At 36.6% G+C, this 21,315-nt stretch overlaps 1 protein-coding gene across 8 annotated transcripts in view; it reads right to left on the reverse strand.

Moving 5' to 3' along the window:
- The window catches only part of C2CD3 (C2 domain containing 3 centriole elongation regulator), a 158,616-nt gene that overhangs the window by 129,387 nt on the left and 7,914 nt on the right, over nucleotides 1-21,315 (reverse strand). For 7 of the 8 annotated variants that reach the window (XM_023209423.2, XM_023209426.3, XM_023209421.1 and 4 more), the window contains exon 3: nucleotides 19,423-19,580. The exons of the other annotated variant lie outside the window; for it this stretch is intronic. In XM_023209423.2, the coding sequence (XP_023065191.1) occupies nucleotides 19,423-19,580 (158 nt within the window). The remainder of the gene's footprint in view (nucleotides 1-19,422; nucleotides 19,581-21,315) is intronic. 8 annotated transcript variants of the gene reach the window in all.

Raw genomic sequence — 21,315 nt, forward strand, 5'->3', positions numbered from 1 at the left:
TCTTCCAGCAATGACTCAAGGTTCACTTTAACAATAAGTTGCCTGCAATTATCTACTATATCTACAACATCTATCAGTATCAGAGAGAGCAAATTAGTAAGTATAATTTTCAGAATCATGTTGGTCAATGCAGCATTTTTTAAAAAGCCAACTATTTAACAATGCTTATTATTATTTTTTTAATTTAGAGCCAGGGTCTTGTTCTGTCACCCAGGCTGGACTGCAGTTGTGTGATCATAGGTCACTGTAACCTTGAACTCCTGGGCTCAAGTGATCCTCTTGTCTCAGCCTCCAAAGTAGCTGGGATTACTGGCGTGCACCATCAACCACATCAGGCTAATTTTATTTATTTTATATATATTTCATATATTTATATTTTATATATTTTAGGGGTCTTGCTCTGTTTCCCAGTCTCGAACTGCTGACCTTAAGTGATTCTCCCACGTCAGCTTCCTGAGTAGCTGAGATTATGGGCACACGCCACCATGCCTGGTTCAATTTGCTAAAATTGTGTTGAAAAATTTTAAGTCTAGGTTCATTAAGGATATTGTTCTATACTTTTCTTATATTGCTCTCTGGTTTTGGTATTAAGGTGGTGTAGGCTTTAAAATAAGTGTTTTCTCCTTTTCTATTTTCTGGAAGAGACTGTGTTATTGGTGTTATTTCTTCTTTATGGTTGGAAGAATTGGCCAGTAAAGTGATCTGGGCCTGGAGATTTCTTTTTCAGGTTTTAAGCTAAAAATTAAATTTAAAAATAATTATTGCTTTATTCAGGTAATCTGTTTGATCTTCAGTGAGTTTTGGTAGTTTACAGTTTTCAAATAATTGGCTCATTTCATCTAAATTGTCAAATTTATATGTGGAGAGTTGTTCATAGTATTTCCTTAATATCTATGGGTGCTATAGGCTATTGTCTTTCTTACAGTAGAATCAAAAGGAAAGTGAAATATTTGTGTTCGTGAAAGAGAACAAGAGACTTATGAATTTCAAAACAAATGAAAGAAAAAACCATATTTCTTTGTGGAAGAGAATGTGAAAGTTGATTATACAAATTGGGTCCTTCTTGTCATATCCAACTAAATCAGTTGAGGGGCCAGGGGAAAAAAAGCACTCAGGGGTATACAGATTGCTCCAAGAATGCAATTCTCTGCAAGCCTGGCTGCAGAAATGGCCTGCTATTACTCTCAGACCAGTTTCACCTACCAATGAGAGGGTCACCCATCAAAAAGAGCTTGCCAGCTCCCCAAAGCTTCTCTAGTGCCAATAAGCTTTTTTGGAACACAATATGTACAGTTTTTCTTTTTTAAAAAAGTGTTCAATTTTTATTTTAGGTTTAGGGGTACATGTGCAGATTTGTTATACAGGTAAATTCATGACTTGGGGGTCTGGTGTACAGATTATTTCATTACCCAGGTACTAAGCACAGTACCCGACAGGTTTTTTGTTCTGAACCTCTCCATCTTCCCACTCTCCTCCTTCAAGTAGGTCCCAGTGTCTACTGTTCCTTTATTTCTGTTAATCTGTTCTCATTATTTAGCTCCCACTTGTGAGAATATGTGGTGCTTGGTTTTCTGTTCCTGAGTTAGTTTGCTAAGGATAATGGCCTCCAGTTCCATCCATGTCCTGCAAAGGACATGATCTCATTCTTTTTCACGGTTGCATAGTTTTCCATAGTGTGTATGTACCACATTTTCTTAATGGTCTACCATTGATGGGCACTCAGCTTGATTCTATGTTTTTGCTATTATGAATAGTGCTGCAATGAACATAACATGTGCATGTGTCTTTGTGATAGAACAACTTATAGTCCTTTGAGTATGTACCCAAAAAGTATAATTATTTAAAGCTATAATTATTTTTTAAATTTAATTTTTAGCTTAAAATCTTCTGAAAAAGAAATCTTCAGGTCCAGATCACTTTACCGGCAAATTCTTACAATACCCAGCAGTGGGACTGCTGGGTCAAATGGTAGTTCTGTTTTTAGATCTTTGATGAATTGCCACACTGCTTTCCACAACGGTTGAACTGATTTATGCTCCCACCAGCAGTGTATAAGCATTCACTTTTCTCTGCAATCTTGTCAGCATATGTTATTTTTTGACTTTTTAATAATAGCTATTCAGACTGGTGTAAGTCATTCTCACTGTGGTTTTGATTTTTACTTCCCTAATGATTAGTGATATAGGGCATTTTTTCATATGCTTGTTGGCCGCATGTATGTCTTCTTTTAAAAAGTGTCTGTTTATGTCCTTTGCCCACTTTTTAATGGGGTTGTTTTTTGCTTGTACATTTGTTTAAGTTCCTTATAGATTCTGGATGTTAGACCTTTGTCAGATGTATAGCTTGGAAATATTTTCTCCTATTCTGTAGTTTGCCTCTGTTGATAGTTTCTTTTGCTGTGCAGAGCGCTTTAGTTTAATTGTCCCAGTTATTTTTGCTTTTGTTGCAATTACTTTTGTTTTCATCATGAAATCTTGCCAGTTCCTACGTTGAAAATCGTATTTCCTAGTTTACAGGGTCTTTATAGTTTTAGGTTTTACATTGAGGTCTTCAGTCCATCTTGAGTTGATTTTTGTATATGGTGTAAGGGGTCCAGTTTCAATGTTCTGCATATAGCTAGATAGATATCCCAGTACCATTTATCGAACAGGAAGTCCTTTCCCCCAAATTTTTCTTTCTAATAAAACTCCCAACCTTTTCTTTGTTCTTTGAACATACTGAAGACCATCACCTCTCTATATGTCCTGAATTGCAATTCTTGCTTCCCAAATAAAATGTTTTAGATTTGGAAATTTGTCTTTTTATTTTAACTACAACAAGAATATTTCTTTCTTTTTTTTTTTAATTAATTTATTTTTTATTATACTTTAAGTTCTAGGGTACATGTGCATAACGTGCAGGTTTGTTACATATGTATACTTGTGCCATGCTGGTATGCTGCACCCATCAACTCGTCAGCACCCATCAATTCATCATTTATATCATGTATAACTCCCAATGCAATCCCTCACCCCTCCCCCTCCCCATGATAGGCCCCAGTGTGTGATGTTCCCCTTCCCGAGTCCAAGTGATCTCATTGTTCAGTTCCCACCTATGAGTGAGAACATGCGGTGTTTGGTTTTCTGTTAACAAGAATATGTCTAATGGTAAAATACACAAACAAGATATGACTGTGTCAAAATATAGCATCAGGAAACAAACTATAGTAAGAATTATCATGGGCCTGCAGAACAGGCAAATAATGAAAACTGAATAAACAGAAGGTACACATTTAAAAAGTTTTTTTTTTTTTTTAAAGTAGATAATGAGTGGTATTCCTGTGAAATGCAGTTGCATATTAAGATTAAAAGCTTTAGGGTGTCAAAGTTTCTTATCAATGGTAAAATTTATAAAAGAATGTTTTGTGAATGCAGCAGAATTTGTGTATAATAGCATGATTTGCATATATACGTCTAACCAAAATTAGTTATTCAGCATGTTAGTGGTATGGTTGCAAACTTAAAAGGTGAATTGAGTGAAAATGTTAAATAATTTGTGGCATTCTTCTTTGTAGCTGAGAACACAGATAAAAATAACTTCCCAAGAGTTGTATCCATTTAAAGTACCAATGAGAACTTTATGCAAGCAAAAAATTTTTGGATGTGATACTCATGACACATATTATCAAGAAAATACAGTTCTCTGAACTGGAAAAAGTCTTGAAAATGTTATTAAAGACTGATGACAAAGGATGATGATCCTGAAATGGTCTTTGTTGACAATGAAGTTGTTTCAAAATCTAAATCAAAGGTGGCAACACTTTGCAAAGACAGATAACCATAAAGCTATTTACTGTCTTATTTACTTTGTCTACAAGGCTAAAAGTCAAACCACGCACACACACACACACACACACGCACACACACACACATATATATAACTAACATGTAAATTAAATAAATTCCTGCCGGGCGCGGTGGCTCACGCCTGTAATCCCAGCACTTTGGGAGGCCGAGGTGGGTGGATCACTTGAGGTCAGGAGCTTGAGACCAGCCTGGCCAACATGGTGAAACTCTGCCTAAAAATACAAAAATTAGCCAGGCGTGGTGACAGACGCCTGCAATCCTAGCTACTTGGGAGGCTGAGGCAGGAGAATCGCTTGAACCTGGGGCAGAGGTTGCAGTGAGCCAAGATCATGCCACTGTGCTCCAGCCTGGGTGACAGAGCGAGACTCTGTCTCAAAAAAATAAATAAATAAGTAAAATAAAAAATAAATAAATAAATAAATAATAAAATAAAATAAATAAATTCCTTTGGTCAATATTTTGCTTGATAACTGGAAAGCAGGTCAGGCGCAGTGGTTCACACATATAATCCCAGATTTGTGTATAATCCTGTATAATCCCAGATTTGTTTGTATATAATTCCAACACTTTGAGAGGCTGAGGCAGGAGGATCACTTAAGCCCAGAGTTCAAGACCAGCTTGGGCAACATCTCAAGGCCTTGTCTCTACAAAAAAATACAAAAATTAGCCAGGTGTCGTGGTGTGCGCCTGTAGTCCCAGCTACTAGACTAAGGCTGTGGTGGGAGGATCATTTGAGCCCAGGAGGTCAAGGCTGCAGTGAGTCACAATCTAACCACTGCACTCCAGCTTGGGCAACAAAGTAAGATCCCGTCTTAAACAACAACAACAACGATCACAACACCCCTGAAAAACTGGATAAGCAGTATGTAGCCTGTCATCAGTACATGGATATTATGTGACTTAGTATAAGGTATGGTGCTAAAAAATGTTTTCGAGCTTGAGTTTAAAGAAGTCTCCTGGTTTATGTTACAGTCCAAGGAGACATCCCAGCCTCAGATCACTAGCACAGACTGGTCAAATACAGGGCCATTTTAAGTGACATTACTGCCTATGTAAAAAACCTGATGGCTTATCTGCAAGGGCATTAATAAAGAACCATATGTCATTCAATTTACTCATTACTTGATGACTGTATCTTTGGAAAGTTTTATTGGCAAGGAACTATCTGTCCTACTTTTTTGTATTTTTCCATGCTGAAACAGGATTTCCAGAAATGAAACTGATAGCATGAAATACATTCCTAAAATTGTAGAGCTGAAGACTGATATCCCAGAAAGATTTTTTTGGTTTCAAGCTTTATAAAAACTAACACTGTTCAACTTACCTTTCTCAATTTATACTGGAAGTGTAACATATGGAGGTTAATAAAGTACAGTACAATATTTAGGATTAACTGTGATGCTGAAATCTTAAATTTTACAAATGTCTTAGTAGTAGTACCCTAACTATCAAAACTATTTTGCCAAGATTCTACCTTTGTTTGGAAATACTCATGTTTGTGAATGGTTACAATCTGTTATGGAACTGAATAAAAACTAAATCTTGTAATTAAATGGTTTAAAAATGAATGATGTAATGCCCATCATATACATAATACTTGGTACTAACTTAGTATAGAAGTAAAAGTATCACATTTCTAGCCAGATTAAATGAATGACTTCAAAAGAAAAAAGCTATGGTCAAGTATTCCTGTTTCCCAATTTCAAACTTTAAATAATCATATGTTCGTGTATATACATACATACATATCTTACATAAATATACACACACATATAAGATATATGTGTGATATGTGTGTATATATTTATATATGTGTATATACTATGTTACATGCTTATATGATAGCATAAGTTTGATACTTTCGATACTTTTCAAAAGTCTGAATATATTTTTGGCAGTTGATTTCTTTTACAGCCAGTCTGCTTGACTCACTTATTTTTTTTGACATCTGATCTATACCAATAATGGAATACAACAAAGCTTCCTCTCTCAATCAGCTTGATTGTAATGAACTATATCTGCCTTCTTTGCAGTCCCTCACTCCCTAGTCTGACCAAACCTGATCTTTCCCTCCAGAGCAACACTGTAAAGCCACCTTTCTTCCTTCATCTTCCATTCTATCAGCTTCTTACTGGCTACACTTATCCCTCTTGTTGGGAGAGATCCCATGCTTAGTCAACTCAATACTGTCCTTGGGGACAGCAAAGCAGTAGTAGAACAACAATTCAAGCTCCATCATTCACTGCATGCTTTTCTTTTTAAAGTATCTTAAAATTAATATAACACATGCACATTTAGATTCAAACAGTTCTATAATTTTGTTACATAAAACAAGTCCCTTACATAGACACTGTTCCTCTTTCCTCACAAGCAGCCACTTTCAATTTCTATACCTGATTCTTGTGGTATTTACCTCTACAGCTCCAAATAACATGATAATGTTACCTTGACTTAGTTTCCAGGCATGACCTTTTGACTTCCTAATACAGGAGATATGAATTTAGCTCTATCCCACATCCACTTATTTCCTCCATCCTCCCAATATGTCAATATAGTAAACACTGATTATTGATCTAACTACAATTATAGTATGAGCATGTATTCCATTTATAGCTGAACAATTAGATGTACTGATTACTTTTCCTTTCCTGCACAACATTTTCCCAAAATGCTGTCTTGTTTTCTCATTTGCTTAGTTAAAAAAAATTTTTTTTTTTCTTTTTAGAGATTGGGTCTTGCCATGTTGCCCAGGCTGAACATGAACTCCTGGGCTCAAGTGATTCTACTGCTTCAGCTTCCTGAGTAGCTGGGACTATAGGTGCATGCTAACATTTGCTTTGTTTTTGTTGTTCTTATTGTTAATTCAATTCTGAACTTTTTGCCAGTTGTTGAATTCTCCTCTTAAGATTTTCAGACACATGAGGTGTTTCCTAACTTTTTTTTTTGAGAAATCTCTCCCAGAGCCTTAGCACATACTACAATTTGGAACAGCTGCCATCTATACCTGTGTACAGTTGCCTCACCTCAAATCAAGGGATTTTCTTCGGCTCTCTCCTGTGTTGTATCTCTTGTTTGCAATATCCCACCTTGTCTTCTTTTTAAGTTTACCCTCTCATTTTGGCAGAGAAAGTCCTTCAGCTGCTTTGTCAGGAAGAGTGTCGGAGAGGTACAAATGTTTGAGACTTTGTATATACAAAAACTTCATTCTACTCTCACACTAGATAGTTTGCCTAGAGAGAGAGAATTCTAGGCCATTTTCATTCAACATTCCAGAGGCATTATTGAATTGTCTTCTGGACCCTAATGTTGCTATTGAGAAGTCTGAAGCCACTCTACTTCTTAATTCTTTCTGTGTGACTGTTTCTCCTGTTATCTGGAAGTTTATAGAATCTTGTTTTTGTTTTCAATGTTCTGAAATGTCACAATGATATTACTTGCTGAAAGTCAGCTTTCACTCACTATGTTGTACTTAATGGACAGTTTTGTAAAAAAAAAAAAAAAATTGGTATCAAGAAAAATGTTTCTGTGGATGGGTGTGGTGACTTATGCTTGTAATCCTAGCACTTTGGGAGGTGAGGCAGGTGGATCACTTCAAGCCAGGAGTTTGAAACCAGCCTGGCCAACATGGTGAAACCCTGTCTCTACTTAAAAAAAAAAAAAAAAATTAGCTGGATGTGGTGGTACATGCCTCTAATCCCAGCTACTTGGGAGGCTGAGGCAGGAGAATCACTTGAACCCGGGAAGCAGAGGTTGCAGTGAGCTGAGATCATACCACTGCACTCCAGCCTGGGCTACAGAGTAAGGCTCTGTCTCAAAACATAAAACAAAAAACAAAAAACAAAAAACAAAAAAAAACCCAACAATAAAAACAAATCTCTAAGCTTTTTACTATGAAAAATTTTAAACAAATACAAAATTAGAAAAAAATAAATAATGACTACAGGTACTTATTATCCAGTTTCAACAATTATCCACATCTGGCTAATCATGTTTCATTTATACCTTCTCCAAGCCCTGCTTTGTTACTGGATTATTGTGAACCAAGTTCCAGATATCATACCATTTCTGTAAATATAGTTTGAATAATATGAGGGCTCATTAACAAAAATAAACACTATACCATTATCACATTTTAAAAATTAATAACAATTCTTCAAAATTATAAAAAATTGAGTCAACATTCTAATTTCCCTGATTGTTTCAGATTTTTTACAATTGGTTTCTGTGAATCAGGATCCAAATGAATTCCACAGGAGACTTTTTCTTTCTTTCTTTCTTTTTTTTTTTTTTTGAGATGGAGTCTCACTCTGTCACCCAGGCTGGAGTAGTGCAATGGCGCAATCTCTGCTCACTGCAACCTCCACCTCCCAGGTTCAAGCGATTCTCCCGCCTTAGACTCCTGAGTAGCTGGGATTACAGGCGTCCACCATCATTCCCAGCTAATTTTTGTATTTTTAGTAGAGACGGGGTTTCACTATGTTGGGCAGGCTGGTCTCGAAGTCCTGACCTGGTGATCCGCCTGTCTCGGCCTCCCAAAGTGCTGGGATTACAGGCATTAGCCACAGCGCCTGGCCCACAGGAGGCTTTTTCAATCTGGCAACTCATGTATTTAGTACTGAGAAGTCTTCCTGAATTCCTGAATTGCGTCCAACACTATTTATTTATTTATTTTTTTAGACAGGGTCTCACTCCATCACCCAGGCTGGAGTGCAGTGGCATGATCTTGGCTCACTGCAACCTCTGCCTCCCAGGTTGGTAATTCTCCTGCCTCAGCCTTCTCAGCCTCTCTAGTAGCTGGGATTACAGGCATGTGCCACCATGTTCAGCTAATTTTTGCTTTTTTAGTAGAGATGGAGTTTTGTCATGTTGGCCAGGCTGGTCTCAAACTCCTGGCCTCAAGCTATCCAACTGCCTTGACCTCCCAAAGTGCTAGAATTACAGGCATGAGCCGCCACACCTGGCTGACAACATTCATTAAAGAGGGATAAAAACCAAGTGCACAATATATAAAATTTACAACGTTCAGTATTCAATAAAAATTTAACAGAAGTAGGAAAACATGCCTATAACCACAGAACAATTAATCAATAGAAACAGACCCCAAATGATAGGTGATAAAATTGATGGGACCTTAAAATAGCTATCACATAGATGCTCCTAATGCTTAAGGATGTAAAAGAAAATGTGACTGCAAAGAAAAAAGAAAATGTACATTAAAAAAGGAAATGTAACTTTTAGAGATGAAAATATTTGAAATGAAAATATGACTGATGGGATTAGAAGCAGGTTAGAAACTGTACAAGATGATTAATGAATTTGAATATAGAGTAATAGAAACTATAAAATGAAATACACAGAGGATGAAAAGACTGGAAAAAACCAAACTCAGTCACTGGTAGAAAAATGTCAAGCAGTCTAAGATGCTTTGAAGTCTCATGAAATCACATGCTGGCTCCTTGAAAAGATTAATAAAATTGTTAAACTTCTATCCAGCCTGATTCAGAAAAAAAATGAGAAAACAAATTACTAATATTAGGCATGAAGGAGGAGATATAATCACAATTGCTTTAGACGTTTAAAGACAGAAAAGGGATGTTATAAACAACTCTGTACCAATAAATTCAACAACTTCAATGAAATGGATGAGTTATTTGAAAATCAAACTACCAAAGCTCACTCAAAAAGAAAGATTACCTACACAAGCCCTGAATCTACTATAGAAATTAAAGTGGTAGTTAAAAACCTTCCCTATAAGGAAAAATCCAGAAACCAGTTAACTCCACTGGTAAATTCTACTAGACATTTAATCAATTCTATGTTAACTCTTCCAATAAACAGAGGAACTCTTCTACAATCATTTTATGCCAGCATTACCCTCACATCTAAATAAAAGACAATGCAACAAAACAATACTACAGATTAATATCCCTCGTGAACAAAAATGTAATGTTTCATTTCATCCTCACTGAAACATTAAATCACAATAATATATAAAATGGCTAATACCACATGACTCCATAGTGTTCATCATAAGACTGATAGTCTGGTTTTGTTTTTAGAAATGAATCAATAAAATAGGTCATACTAACAGACCAAAAGAAAAAAATCCAAATGACTATCCTAACACATACAGGAAAAACATCTGATAAAGTTCAACACCCATGATGAAATCTCTCAGAAAATTTGGGAAAAGTGTTGTTAAAACTTGGTACTTTTCTAATTGATAAAAGACAAATATGAAAAACCTGTATCTAACATCACATTTAATAGTGAAAGATACCAGACATGATGACTCTCCTGTAATTCCAGCACTTTGAGAGGCTGAGGAAGGAGGATTGCTTGAGGCCAGGAGTTTGAGACCAGCCCACCAACATAGCGAAACCCTGTCTCTACATAAAAACTTTAAACACCTGTAGTCTTAGTTACTCAGAAGGCTGAGGCAGGAGGACTGCTTGAGTCCAGAAGTTTCAAATTGCAATGAGCTATGATCATGCCAGCCTGGGTGACAGAGTGAGACTTGGTCTCTTAAAAACAAAGCAAAGCAAAACAAACAAACAAAAACAAGTGAAAGACCAAATGTTTTCCTATGAAAAGAAAGAATGAGGCTGGGCGCGGTGGCTCAAACCTGTAATCCCAGCACTTTGGGAGGCCGAGACGGGTGGATCACGAGGTCAGGAGATCAAGACCATCCTGGCTAACACGGTGAAACCCCGTCTCTACTAAAAAAATACAAAAATCTAGCCGGGCGAGGTGGCGGGCGCCTGTAGTCCCAGCTACTCGGGAGGCTGAGGCGGGAGAATGGCGTGAACCCGGGAGACGGAGCTTGCAGTGAGCTGAGATCCGGCCACTGCACCCCAGCCTGGGCGACAGAGTGAGACTCTGTCTCAAAAAAAAAAAAAAAAAAAAAGAAAGAATGAGGGAAGAATATGTTCTCTATTCAACACTATACTGGATATCTTAGTGTGATTAAGGCAAGAAAATAGAAATAAAAGGCATATAGATTAGAAAAGAAGTAAACCTGTCTTTATCCACAGATGACATCATTGTCTATACAGACAATTCTCAAGAATCAACAAAAAGCATAAATACTTTAGGATAAATCAAAATATATGCAAGCCTGCATGATGCTAAGTATAAAAGATTGTAGAAAAACATTAAAGAGCTAAACAAATGGAGAAATAAACCATGTTCATGGAAGACTCAATATTGCTAAGAACTTAATTCTCTTAATTTTATCTGAATATTCTACAGTATCAACAAAAATCCCAGCAGACATTTTTTGTGGAAATTAACAAGCTGATTCTAATATTTATAAGGAAATACAAAGAACTTAAAATAGACAAATATTTTCAAAAAGAACAAAATTAGATGGCTCAGAGTATCTTATTTCAAGGTTTACAATAAAGCTGCAGTAATACAGTGTTACTATCCTAAGGACAGAAATACTAACCTGCAACAAGGATTCCATTAAAAACAAAAAGAAATACAGATCAATGCAACAGAATAGAGTCCAGAAATAGACTCACACATATATAATCAATTGATCATATTCAAACAAAATTTAATGGGGTGGGAAAAGACAATTTTTTCAATGAGTAGTGGCAGAACAAGCAGATACAATTATAAAAAAAAAATAAATCCTGACCTTATTTCACATTACAGGTATACCCAAAAATTAATCAGACATGAATTACACCTAAAAGTAAAAGCCAAAACTATACAAATCTTAGGAGAAAACAGTGGAGAAAATCTTTGCAACCTTCCCCTAATCAGGGGAAGATTTCTTAGGTAGGCCTAAGTTTATAAAAAACATAAACTATAAAAGGTAAGATTGATGGCTGGGCATGGTGGCTCACACCTGTAATCCTAGCACTTTGGGAGGCCAAGGTGGGTGGATCACCTGAGGTCAGGAGCTCCAGACTAGCCTGGCCAACATCGCGAAACCCCATCTCTACTAAAAATGAAAAAATTAGCCAGGCATGGTGGTGGGCTCCTGTAATCCCAGCTACTTGGCAGGCTGAAGCAGGAGAATTGCTTGAACCTGGAGGGCAGAGGTTGCAGTCAGCCGAGATAGTGCCAGTTCACTCCAGTCTGGGCAAAAGAGTGAGACTTTGCCTCAAAAAAAAAAAAAAGTAAGATCGATAAACCTGATTTCATTGAAAGAAAAACTTCTGTTCTTCAAAAGACACAATCATGAAAATAAAGGAAGAACAAAAGAAAACAAAGGAAGTATATATTCAGGGCAACTTGCATTTATGCTTCTGAGTTGCAGTCCTCAAGTTGGGCCCAAATAAAGTCTCTACTTATTAAAAAAGAAAAGAAAAAGAGAAGCCAAAGGCTGGGAATATACATACATACATACATACATACATACATACTTATAGGCCTAATGTTAAAAAAGTTCTCAAAACTAAAAAAGATAAACTTATTTTTTAAATGGGCAAAAACCTTGAACAAACAATCCACAGAAAGTATCAGGGATTGATAAGTTTTCCTATGAATAGGCCAAAGAGCTAATATATTAGGCTTTGCATGCCATATGGTCTCATTACTCAACTCTGCTGTTAGGCATAAAAGCCACATAGACCATATATAAATGAATGGGTGTGACTGTGTCCTAATGAAACTATTTACAAATATAGGTGATGAGCCAGATTTGGCTTGGGGGTTGTAGTCTGTGAACTCCTGAAGAAGATAAAAGAATAGCCAAAAAGCCCATGAAAAAATACTTAACATGTTAGTCATCAGGAAACACAAATGAAAATCTCAATTAGATATTAGTACATACTCATTAGAATGGCAAAAATGTAAAAGAGTGATCAAAAACTTAAAAGGCTGGTGAAGCATAAACACCTTCAATTTTAAGAAGAGCTGGGGTTCCTGTCGGTTCCAGAGACCCTGCTTATAGCCAGCAAAAATGGTCTTTGACAACAGCCTTCTAGACATATTTGCCTTTAAGGCCTGTTCCTGGTAGGCCTCCATAGGCTCCAAGATAATGGAACAAGAGAGGAAACAAATCTTTAATTATAGCTTCTGTTTCTTCACTGTAACCACGACTTATTTCTGTACTCCTCAGTCATTCAAAATTTGACAAAAGTCTCCACTGCTCTATTAAAAACAATTCTTCAACAAACCCAATGACTGCAAATAAAAAAATACACAAATATTATTGTATGAATTGACATTTAAATTGAACAAAAAAATGGTGCAGGCATTCTGGAAAATAGTCTGGCAGTTCCTTAAAAAGTTAAAAACAGAGTTACCATATGGCCCAGCAATTCTACTTTCAGGCATATACCCAAGAGAACTGAAAGCATATGTTCACAAAAGAACTTATATATGAACGCTAATGGCAACATTATTAATAATAGTCAAAAAGTCAAAACAATCCCAATGTCTATCAATTTTAGAATGGGATATATCCATATCGTCAAGTATTATTCATCCACAAAAAGGAATGCACTTCTGATACATGCTACAACATGGATGAAGCTTAGAAACATATGTTAAATGAAAAAAGCCAATCGCAAAAGGCCACAAATATTATTCCATTTGTATAAAATGTCCGGAATAGGCAAATACATAGAGACAGAAAACAGGTTAGTCGTTGTCAAGGGAGGGGGAAGAGAGAAACAAGGAGTGGCTGTATTGGGTACAGTGTTTCTTCTTGGGGTGATAAAATGTTCTAGATTTAATAGTAGTGATGATTGTAAAAACTACTGAATTGTATACTTTAAATGGGTGAATTGGCTGGGTGTGGTGGCTCACAGCTCTAATTCTAGCACTTTGGGAAGCTGACATGGACAGAACTTTGGGAAGGTGACTGCTGGAGCTCAGGAGTTCCAGACCAGCCTGGACAACGCAGCAAAACCCTGTCTCTACAAAAAATACAAAAACTGGCCAGGTGCGGTGGCTCACGCCTGTAATCTCAGCACTTTGGGAGGCCGAGGTGGGCAGATCACGAGGTCAGGAGATCGAGACCATCCTGGCCAACACAGTGAAACCCTGTCTCTACTAAAATACAGAAAATTAGCTGGGCATGGTGGCACACGCCTGTAGTCCCAACTACTTAGGAGGTTGAGGCAGGAGAATCACTTGAACCCAGGAGGTGGAGGTTGCAGTGAGCTGAGATCGTGCCACTGCACTCCAGCTTGGTGACGGAGCAAGACTCCGTCTCAAAAAACAAACAAACAAAAACAACAAAAACTTAGCTGGGGTGGTAGTGTGTGCCTGTAGTCCCAACTACTAGGGAGGCTGAGATAGGAGGATCGCTGGAGCCCAGGAGGTCAAGGCAGAGTCAGTCAAGATTGCATCACTGTACTCCAGCCTGGGCTCAGAGTAAGACCCTGTCTCAAAAAAAAAAAAAAAAAGGTAAATTTTATGGTATGTGGATTATATCTTAATTTTTGTAAAAAAACTAGGTGCTATGGAGCACACCTATAGTCCCAGCTACTCAGGAGGCTGAGGCAGGAGAACCGCTTAAGCCCAAAAGCTTGAATCTAGCCTGGGAAACATAGTGAGATCCCTTCCCTTAAAAGGAAGAAAAAGAAAGAAAAACATAAAACCTTACCTAGTGGCCGGGCACAGTGGCTCATGCCTATAATTCCAGCACTTTGGAAGGCCAAGGCAGGCAGATCACTTGAAGTCAAGAGTTCGAGACCAGCCTGGCCAAGAGGGCGAAACCCCGTCTCTACCAAAAAATACAAAAATTAGCCAGGCATGGTGGTGTGCACCTGTAGTCCCAGCTACTTGAGAGGCTGTGGTGGCAGACTTGCTTGAATTCAGAAGGCAGAGATTGCAGTGAGCGGAGATAGTGCCACCGCACTACAGCTTGGGTGACAGGGCAAGACTCTGTCTCAAAAAAATCCCAAAGAAAACCCACCTTGCCAGGCGCGGTGGCTCAAGCCTGTAATCCCAGCACTTTGGGAGGCTGAGACGGGCGGATCACGAGGTCAGGAGATCGAGACCATCCTGGCTAATATGGTGAAACCCCGTCTCTACTAAAAAATACAAAAAACTAGCCGGGCGAGGAGGCGGGCGCCTGTAGTCCCAGCTACTCGGGAGGCTGAGGCAGGAGAATGGCATAAACCCGGGAGGCAGAGCTTGCAGTGAGCTGAGATCCGGCCACTGCACTCCAGCCTGGGCGACAGAGCAAGACTCTGTCTCAAAAAAAAAAAAAAAAAGAAAGAAAAGAAAACCCACCTTACCAAAACCCTGTACTACTCCCGATTTCATTTTTCCTTGTTTTTTCCCTAGTCATCGATCATATGCACATATGTAAACTTGAATTTCCCTTTGTCATCAATCCAAAATCATTTTTCCAGCTGGTACACAATCATAACTATGTAATTTTATCTTCTATGGATATAAAAGGTTCCACAAATAGATATAATTTTAATATTGTTGAATAAATTGTTTTCATTTTCCCAATATTAAAAATGTATTTCCATTACTAGACTGAAGCATATAACTTCCTTCTCTTTTCATAGTATTTACTTAAGGTAAATTCCCAGGGGTGGAATTACTGAGGTAAATGATATACAATAATTCATGTGGCTTTTGAAACATAATGTCAAACTGTTTGGCAGTCCTGATGCAAATTTATATCATCAACAGAAAAGCATGACTAAACCAGACTCACTTCACCATTAAGTCATCAATATAAAGTGTCACTATTTTAACATTTAATATATTATAAATGAGAATAGGATAAATACAATAAATGTTAAGTTTTTTTTCAGTTAGATGAATCTATTTCTGGAATCTGTTCCACTGACAAAATTACATGCTTATGATTTTATAATATTAATAAATGCTTACATTTGGTAGTGTTAGATGTTCTTTCCTTATCTTTTTAAGGCTATTTTCTTATTTAGTATTTCATTTTCTCTATACATTTTAGAATACAATTGACAAGGTATAACCCCCCTGGAATTTCTAAGGGGTTTGAATGTTCAGAATTTTCTAGAAAGTGCTCCCAATGAGTTCCCCACAGAAGAGGGACCATTCTATGTTCTTTCCCAGTATCTCATGCATATCTATCACATAATATGTATCACATAGGCTTCTGGAAAATTAAATGAAAGGGCCATCTCTTATCTCTGTATATCCTAAGTTATGGCATGTAACAGTGTATGAAAAAAACGTAAGTTGATTTCTTCAATAAATAGTGCTGGAAAACTGAATACCCACATGCAAGAGAATAAGACTAGACTCCTCTCATCATACCCCCCCAAAAAAAGCTAAAAATGGAGTAGACTTAAATATAAGATCTAGGACTATAAAATGACTAGAAGAAAACAGGGGAAATGCTTCATGACATTGGTCCAGGCAAGGATTTTTTGGGTAAGACCTCAAAAGCACAAGCAACAAAAGCAAAAACAGATAAATGGGAGTACATCAAACTAAAAAGCTCTGCACAACAAAGGAAACAATCAACACAGCAAAGGGACAACCCACTGAGTGGGAGAAAATATTTGCAAACTTGGCTTCTGACAAGAGTTAATATCCAGATATATAAGAAACTCTAACAATTTAACAGCAACAAAATTTTTTTTTCTGATTAAATAATGAACAGAAAACTTGAATACACATTTCTCAAAAGAAGACATACAAATGGTCAATAGGCATATGAAAAAATGCTCAACAGGGCCGGGCGTGGTGGCTCACGTCTATAATCCCAGCACTTTGGAATGCCAAAGGTCAGGAGTTCGAGACCAGCCTAGCCAACATGGTGAAACCCTGCCTCTACTAAAACTACAAAATTAGCCAGGTGTGTTGGTACGTGCCTGTAATCCTAGCTACTCAGGAGGCTGAGACAGGAGAATCACTTGAACCTGGGAGGTGGAGGTTGCGGTGAGCTGAGATGGCGCCATTGCACTCCAACCTGGACAACAAGAGCAAAACTTCATCTCAAAAAAAAAAAAAAAAGAAAAGAAAAAAGAAAAAATGCTCAACATCACTATGATTATGGAAAGGCCAATCAAAACAACAATGAGATATCATCTCACTCCAGTTAGAATAGCTACTATCAAAAAAGACAGAAAGTAACAAATGATGGTGAGGACGTGGAGAAAGGGATACTCATGTATTGTTGGTGGGAATGTAAATTAGTACAATCATTATGGTCAATAGGATGAAGGTTCCTCACAAAAATTAAAAGTAGAACTACCATATGATCCAGCAATCTCACTACTTGTTATATAGTCATGCACCAGGTAACAACATTTCCATCAATGACAGACTGCATATACAACAGTGGTCCCATAGATTATAATAAGGTTGAAAAATTCCTATCGCCTAGTGACTGTAGTGTTGTAATGTGGTAGTGCAATGCATTATTCTATGTTTGTGGCGATGCTGATGTAAACAAACCTGCACTGCCAGTATAGCACATACAATTACGTATGATACATAATACTTGAAAATGATAATAAACAACTATGTTACTGGTTTACAATTTACTATATTATACTTTTAATTTTTATTTTAGAGTGTAGTCTTTCTACTTATTAAAACAAAGTTAACTGTACAACAGCCTCAGGCAGGTCCTCAGGAGGTATTCCAGAAGGCACTGTTATCATAGGAGATGACAGCTCCATGTGTGTGACTAACCCTAAGACCTTCCAGTGGGACAACATGTGGAGGTGGAAGACAGTGATAGCGATGATCCTGACCCCGTGTAGGCTTAGGTTAATGTGTGTGTTTGTGTCTCAGTTTTTAACAAAAATGTTTAAAAAGTTAAAAACATTTGAAAATGGAAAAAAGCTTATAGAATCGGGATACAAAAAAGATTTTTGCATACCTGTAAAATGTGTTTGTGTTTTAAGTGTTATTACAAAAGATTCAAAGAGTTAAAAAAATTAAAAGTTTATAAAGTAAAAAAAGTTAAAGTAAGCTAAGGTTAATTTATTATTAAAGAACAACATTGTTTTGTAAATTTAGCGTAGTCTTCTAAGTGTACAGTGTTTATAAAGTCTACAGTAGTATACAGTAATGTCCTAGGCCTTCACATTCACTCACCACTTACTCACTGACTCACCCAGAGCAACTTCTAGTCCTGTAAGCTCTATCCATAACTGCTCTATATAGGTATATATCTTTTATCTTTTATACTGTTATTTCATCTTTTATACTGCTATCTTTTAACTTTTCCACTGTTATTTTTATGTACTTTTTCTATGTTTAGATATGCAAATTCTTACCATTGTGTTATAACCGTCTTCATTGTGTTACAACAGTATTCAGTATAGTAACATGCTATATAGGTTTGTAGCCTAGAAGCAATAGGCTATACCCTAAGCCTAGGTGTATAGTAGGCTATACCATTTAGGCTTGTGTCATTACACTCTATGATGTTGCACAAGGATGAAATTGCCTGAGGACACATTTCTCAAAATACATCCCCATCATTAGTAGTAATGCATGACTGTATATTCAAAGGAAATAAAATCAGTATGTCAATGAGATACCGATACTCGGTTTATCACAGCACTATTCACAATAGCCAAGATGTGGAATCAACCTAAGCATTCATCGACCAATCCACGGATTTTTAAAAATGTATATATACACAATGGAATACTATTTACAATAAAAAAGAATGAAATCCTGCCATTTGTGACAACATGGATGAACCTGGAAGACATTATGTTAAATGAAATAAGCCAGGCACAGAAGGACAAATATTATACTGCATGATCTCACTCATATAGAATCTAAAGAAAGTAGATCTCATACAAGCAGAGCAGAATAGTGGTTAACAAAGATTAGGGAAGGTAGCAGGGAGGGAGGATGGGGAGAGGTTGGTCAATGGGTACTATGGTACAGACAGGAGGAATAAATTCTGGTGTTCTATTGTACAGTTGGGTGAATAGAGTTAACACCAACGAATTGTATATTTCAAAATAGCCAGAAGAGAGGACTCACCACAAAGAAAAATAATACAAGTTTGAGATGATGGATATGCTAATTACCCTGATTTGATCCTTACACAATGTATACATGTATCTAAACATCACACTGTACTCTAAAAATATGTGCATTATGTATTAATTAGAAATAAAATTTACAAAGTAAGCTGAATCAATAAATGAAATCATCAAAGATACCACTTACATGAGTCAAACAAGCAATTATTTTCGGTACTATATTATGAGCTATGGGAAAAACAAAGAAAGCAGAAAACAAAGGCTTGCCTCTCGGGGAATCTACAAACTAAAAGTAAGAGGAATTAAAGAGAGCCTACTAATAAACAATTTTGAAAACTATGTAGAATTATAACTGAACAAGGATTATATAATTAATGCTTTTATGAATGTAAAAAAGAGCACAAGAAGAATGAATGCAGTAGGAGGTGTGAAGGTCTCTCAGAACTTGAGATGGCACTAAGGCACTAGAGGATTTGGATAAGTGGGAAACAAAAGTAGGTCTACTGGGTAAAAACATGAGCAAAGGCATGAGGTGGAAACTAGCATGATATACAGGAGCCATGGACCTATCTATTCTACAAATAGACTCAACTATTTCTGCCCAAAAAGTTTATTCTATGCAGCAAATAATTAAAATATATTTTTACCTGGAGGTCTCCAAGTTTCTTAGATGTTGATGAAACAATGGTAAAAAATCCATTGATTTGATGGGTTGGAGAAAGCTGAGCTAGTCCATTGATCTGAACTCTACCAATTGGAAGATGGTCAAGTTTGGTGATTACTTCCAGCACCAGCACAGCCATATCTAATCAGAAACAATTACAACACGGATATTTTTCATTTACTTTTATTTTCTTTTTTAAGAAGTGCGTAGAGGGGTATATGCAGAAAAGCTTTTTAACTTGAAAAAAATATTTTATGTTGGGTAACACCATTGCATTGGTGAAAGTGAGGGAAATTAGGTACTTTAATATGTTGTTCATAGGATGGCTAACCAGAAAGCAATTCAGTAATAACATAAAAAAGTAGAAAAGCACATATCCTTTTTCCATGCAATTCTACACTCTGGTTTTTTTTTTTTTTTTTTTTTTTTTTCTTGAGACAGGGTCCCTCTGTCACCCAGGCTGGAGTACACTGGCACAATCATAGTTCACTGCAACCTCGAACTCCTGTACTCAAGCGATCCTCCTGTCCTAGTCTCACAAGTAGCTGAGACTAGAGGCACACACCACCGTACTGGGTAATTTTTTAAATTTTTATAGAGACAAGGTCTCACTGTGTTGCCCAGGCTGATCTCAAACTCCTGGCCTCAAGTGATCCCTCTGACCTTGGCCTCCCAAAGTGCTGGGATTACAAGTATGAGCCACCAAAGCAAGCCTACTCCTTAAACTTTATTTTACAAATTGTAAATTGATCTATGTACCAGAATATTAAATAAACTGCATTTTTTTTACAACAGCAAAATGGTGAAAAATAAAGTAATAAAAAGAATATAAGTAGCTCTATCTATACTGATAACGGAACAACATCCAAGATGAATTGCTAAGTAGAAAAAAAGTGCTAACTATATATATATATATATAATTTGTGTAAATAAAAAGATTATGCAAAGAAGCTTTTATTAGTGTAGAATATATTTTACAAGTAAATATATTCTTGTGTAAAGACACACAAGAGACTGGTAACCTTTCATACCTTTAAAATGTTTTACTATGTGCATGTATTTCCTAATAAAAAAAGTGATACAACTGATAGAAAATACAACTGATTTAAAAACTACAACAGAGATAACAATTAACGATCTGGGCAAAGTAATTTAACTTAAGAAATTATTTTAATTTCAAATAATCACTTATACCATTCTGGGCGTAGAGGAGTATGAACCCAAGATCAAAAGAACAATAAAGATTTAGAGAAGAATGACAAATACCACACACTGAGGAAAAAATAAATCAACTGAACAAAAATATTTAGCATAGCAAGTATTTGATAAGAAAAATACCCTTAAAAGAGTATTGATAAATGTATTTGCCGAGAACTCAGGCTTTGGTTTTGACACACAGAGCAACAAATCTCAGTTTTCATTCCCATCATTTCTAGTTTTGAATTGGACAAAGGATTGCCCTTGCATAGCTGCAAGGGTTGGTCCCTGCCTCCCAGGAGTATCTAATTGCATACTCTTGGGTTATATCTGGAGCACTGAGCTATTGAGAGCACTTGGAACCAAGAGAAATGAAAATAAACTTCTCAACTATAGTCTTTAACTAGTCACTTAAGACTAATACCTTCATGCCTAGAGGAGAAGAAATATAATGTATGCATATGGAATCTAAGATCATTTCAGAACAGTTTAACTTCTGAGTATTTTCTTAACCAAAGTTGAGAAAATGGTTCGTTTTCACCATTTGTTCAATACTGTAGTGAAAAGCATGTAGGAATTATTATTAGAAGACCTGTGATTGTGTTCTGACTGCAATATTCACAAGCTATTTCTGTATAAGCCATTGTTGTCTGTAAAGTAGGCTCATAACATTTACATC

The sequence above is a fragment of the Piliocolobus tephrosceles genome, chromosome 13 (assembly GCF_002776525.5).
Source record: "Piliocolobus tephrosceles isolate RC106 chromosome 13, ASM277652v3, whole genome shotgun sequence".
Classification (NCBI taxonomy): Eukaryota; Metazoa; Chordata; class Mammalia; order Primates; family Cercopithecidae; genus Piliocolobus; species Piliocolobus tephrosceles.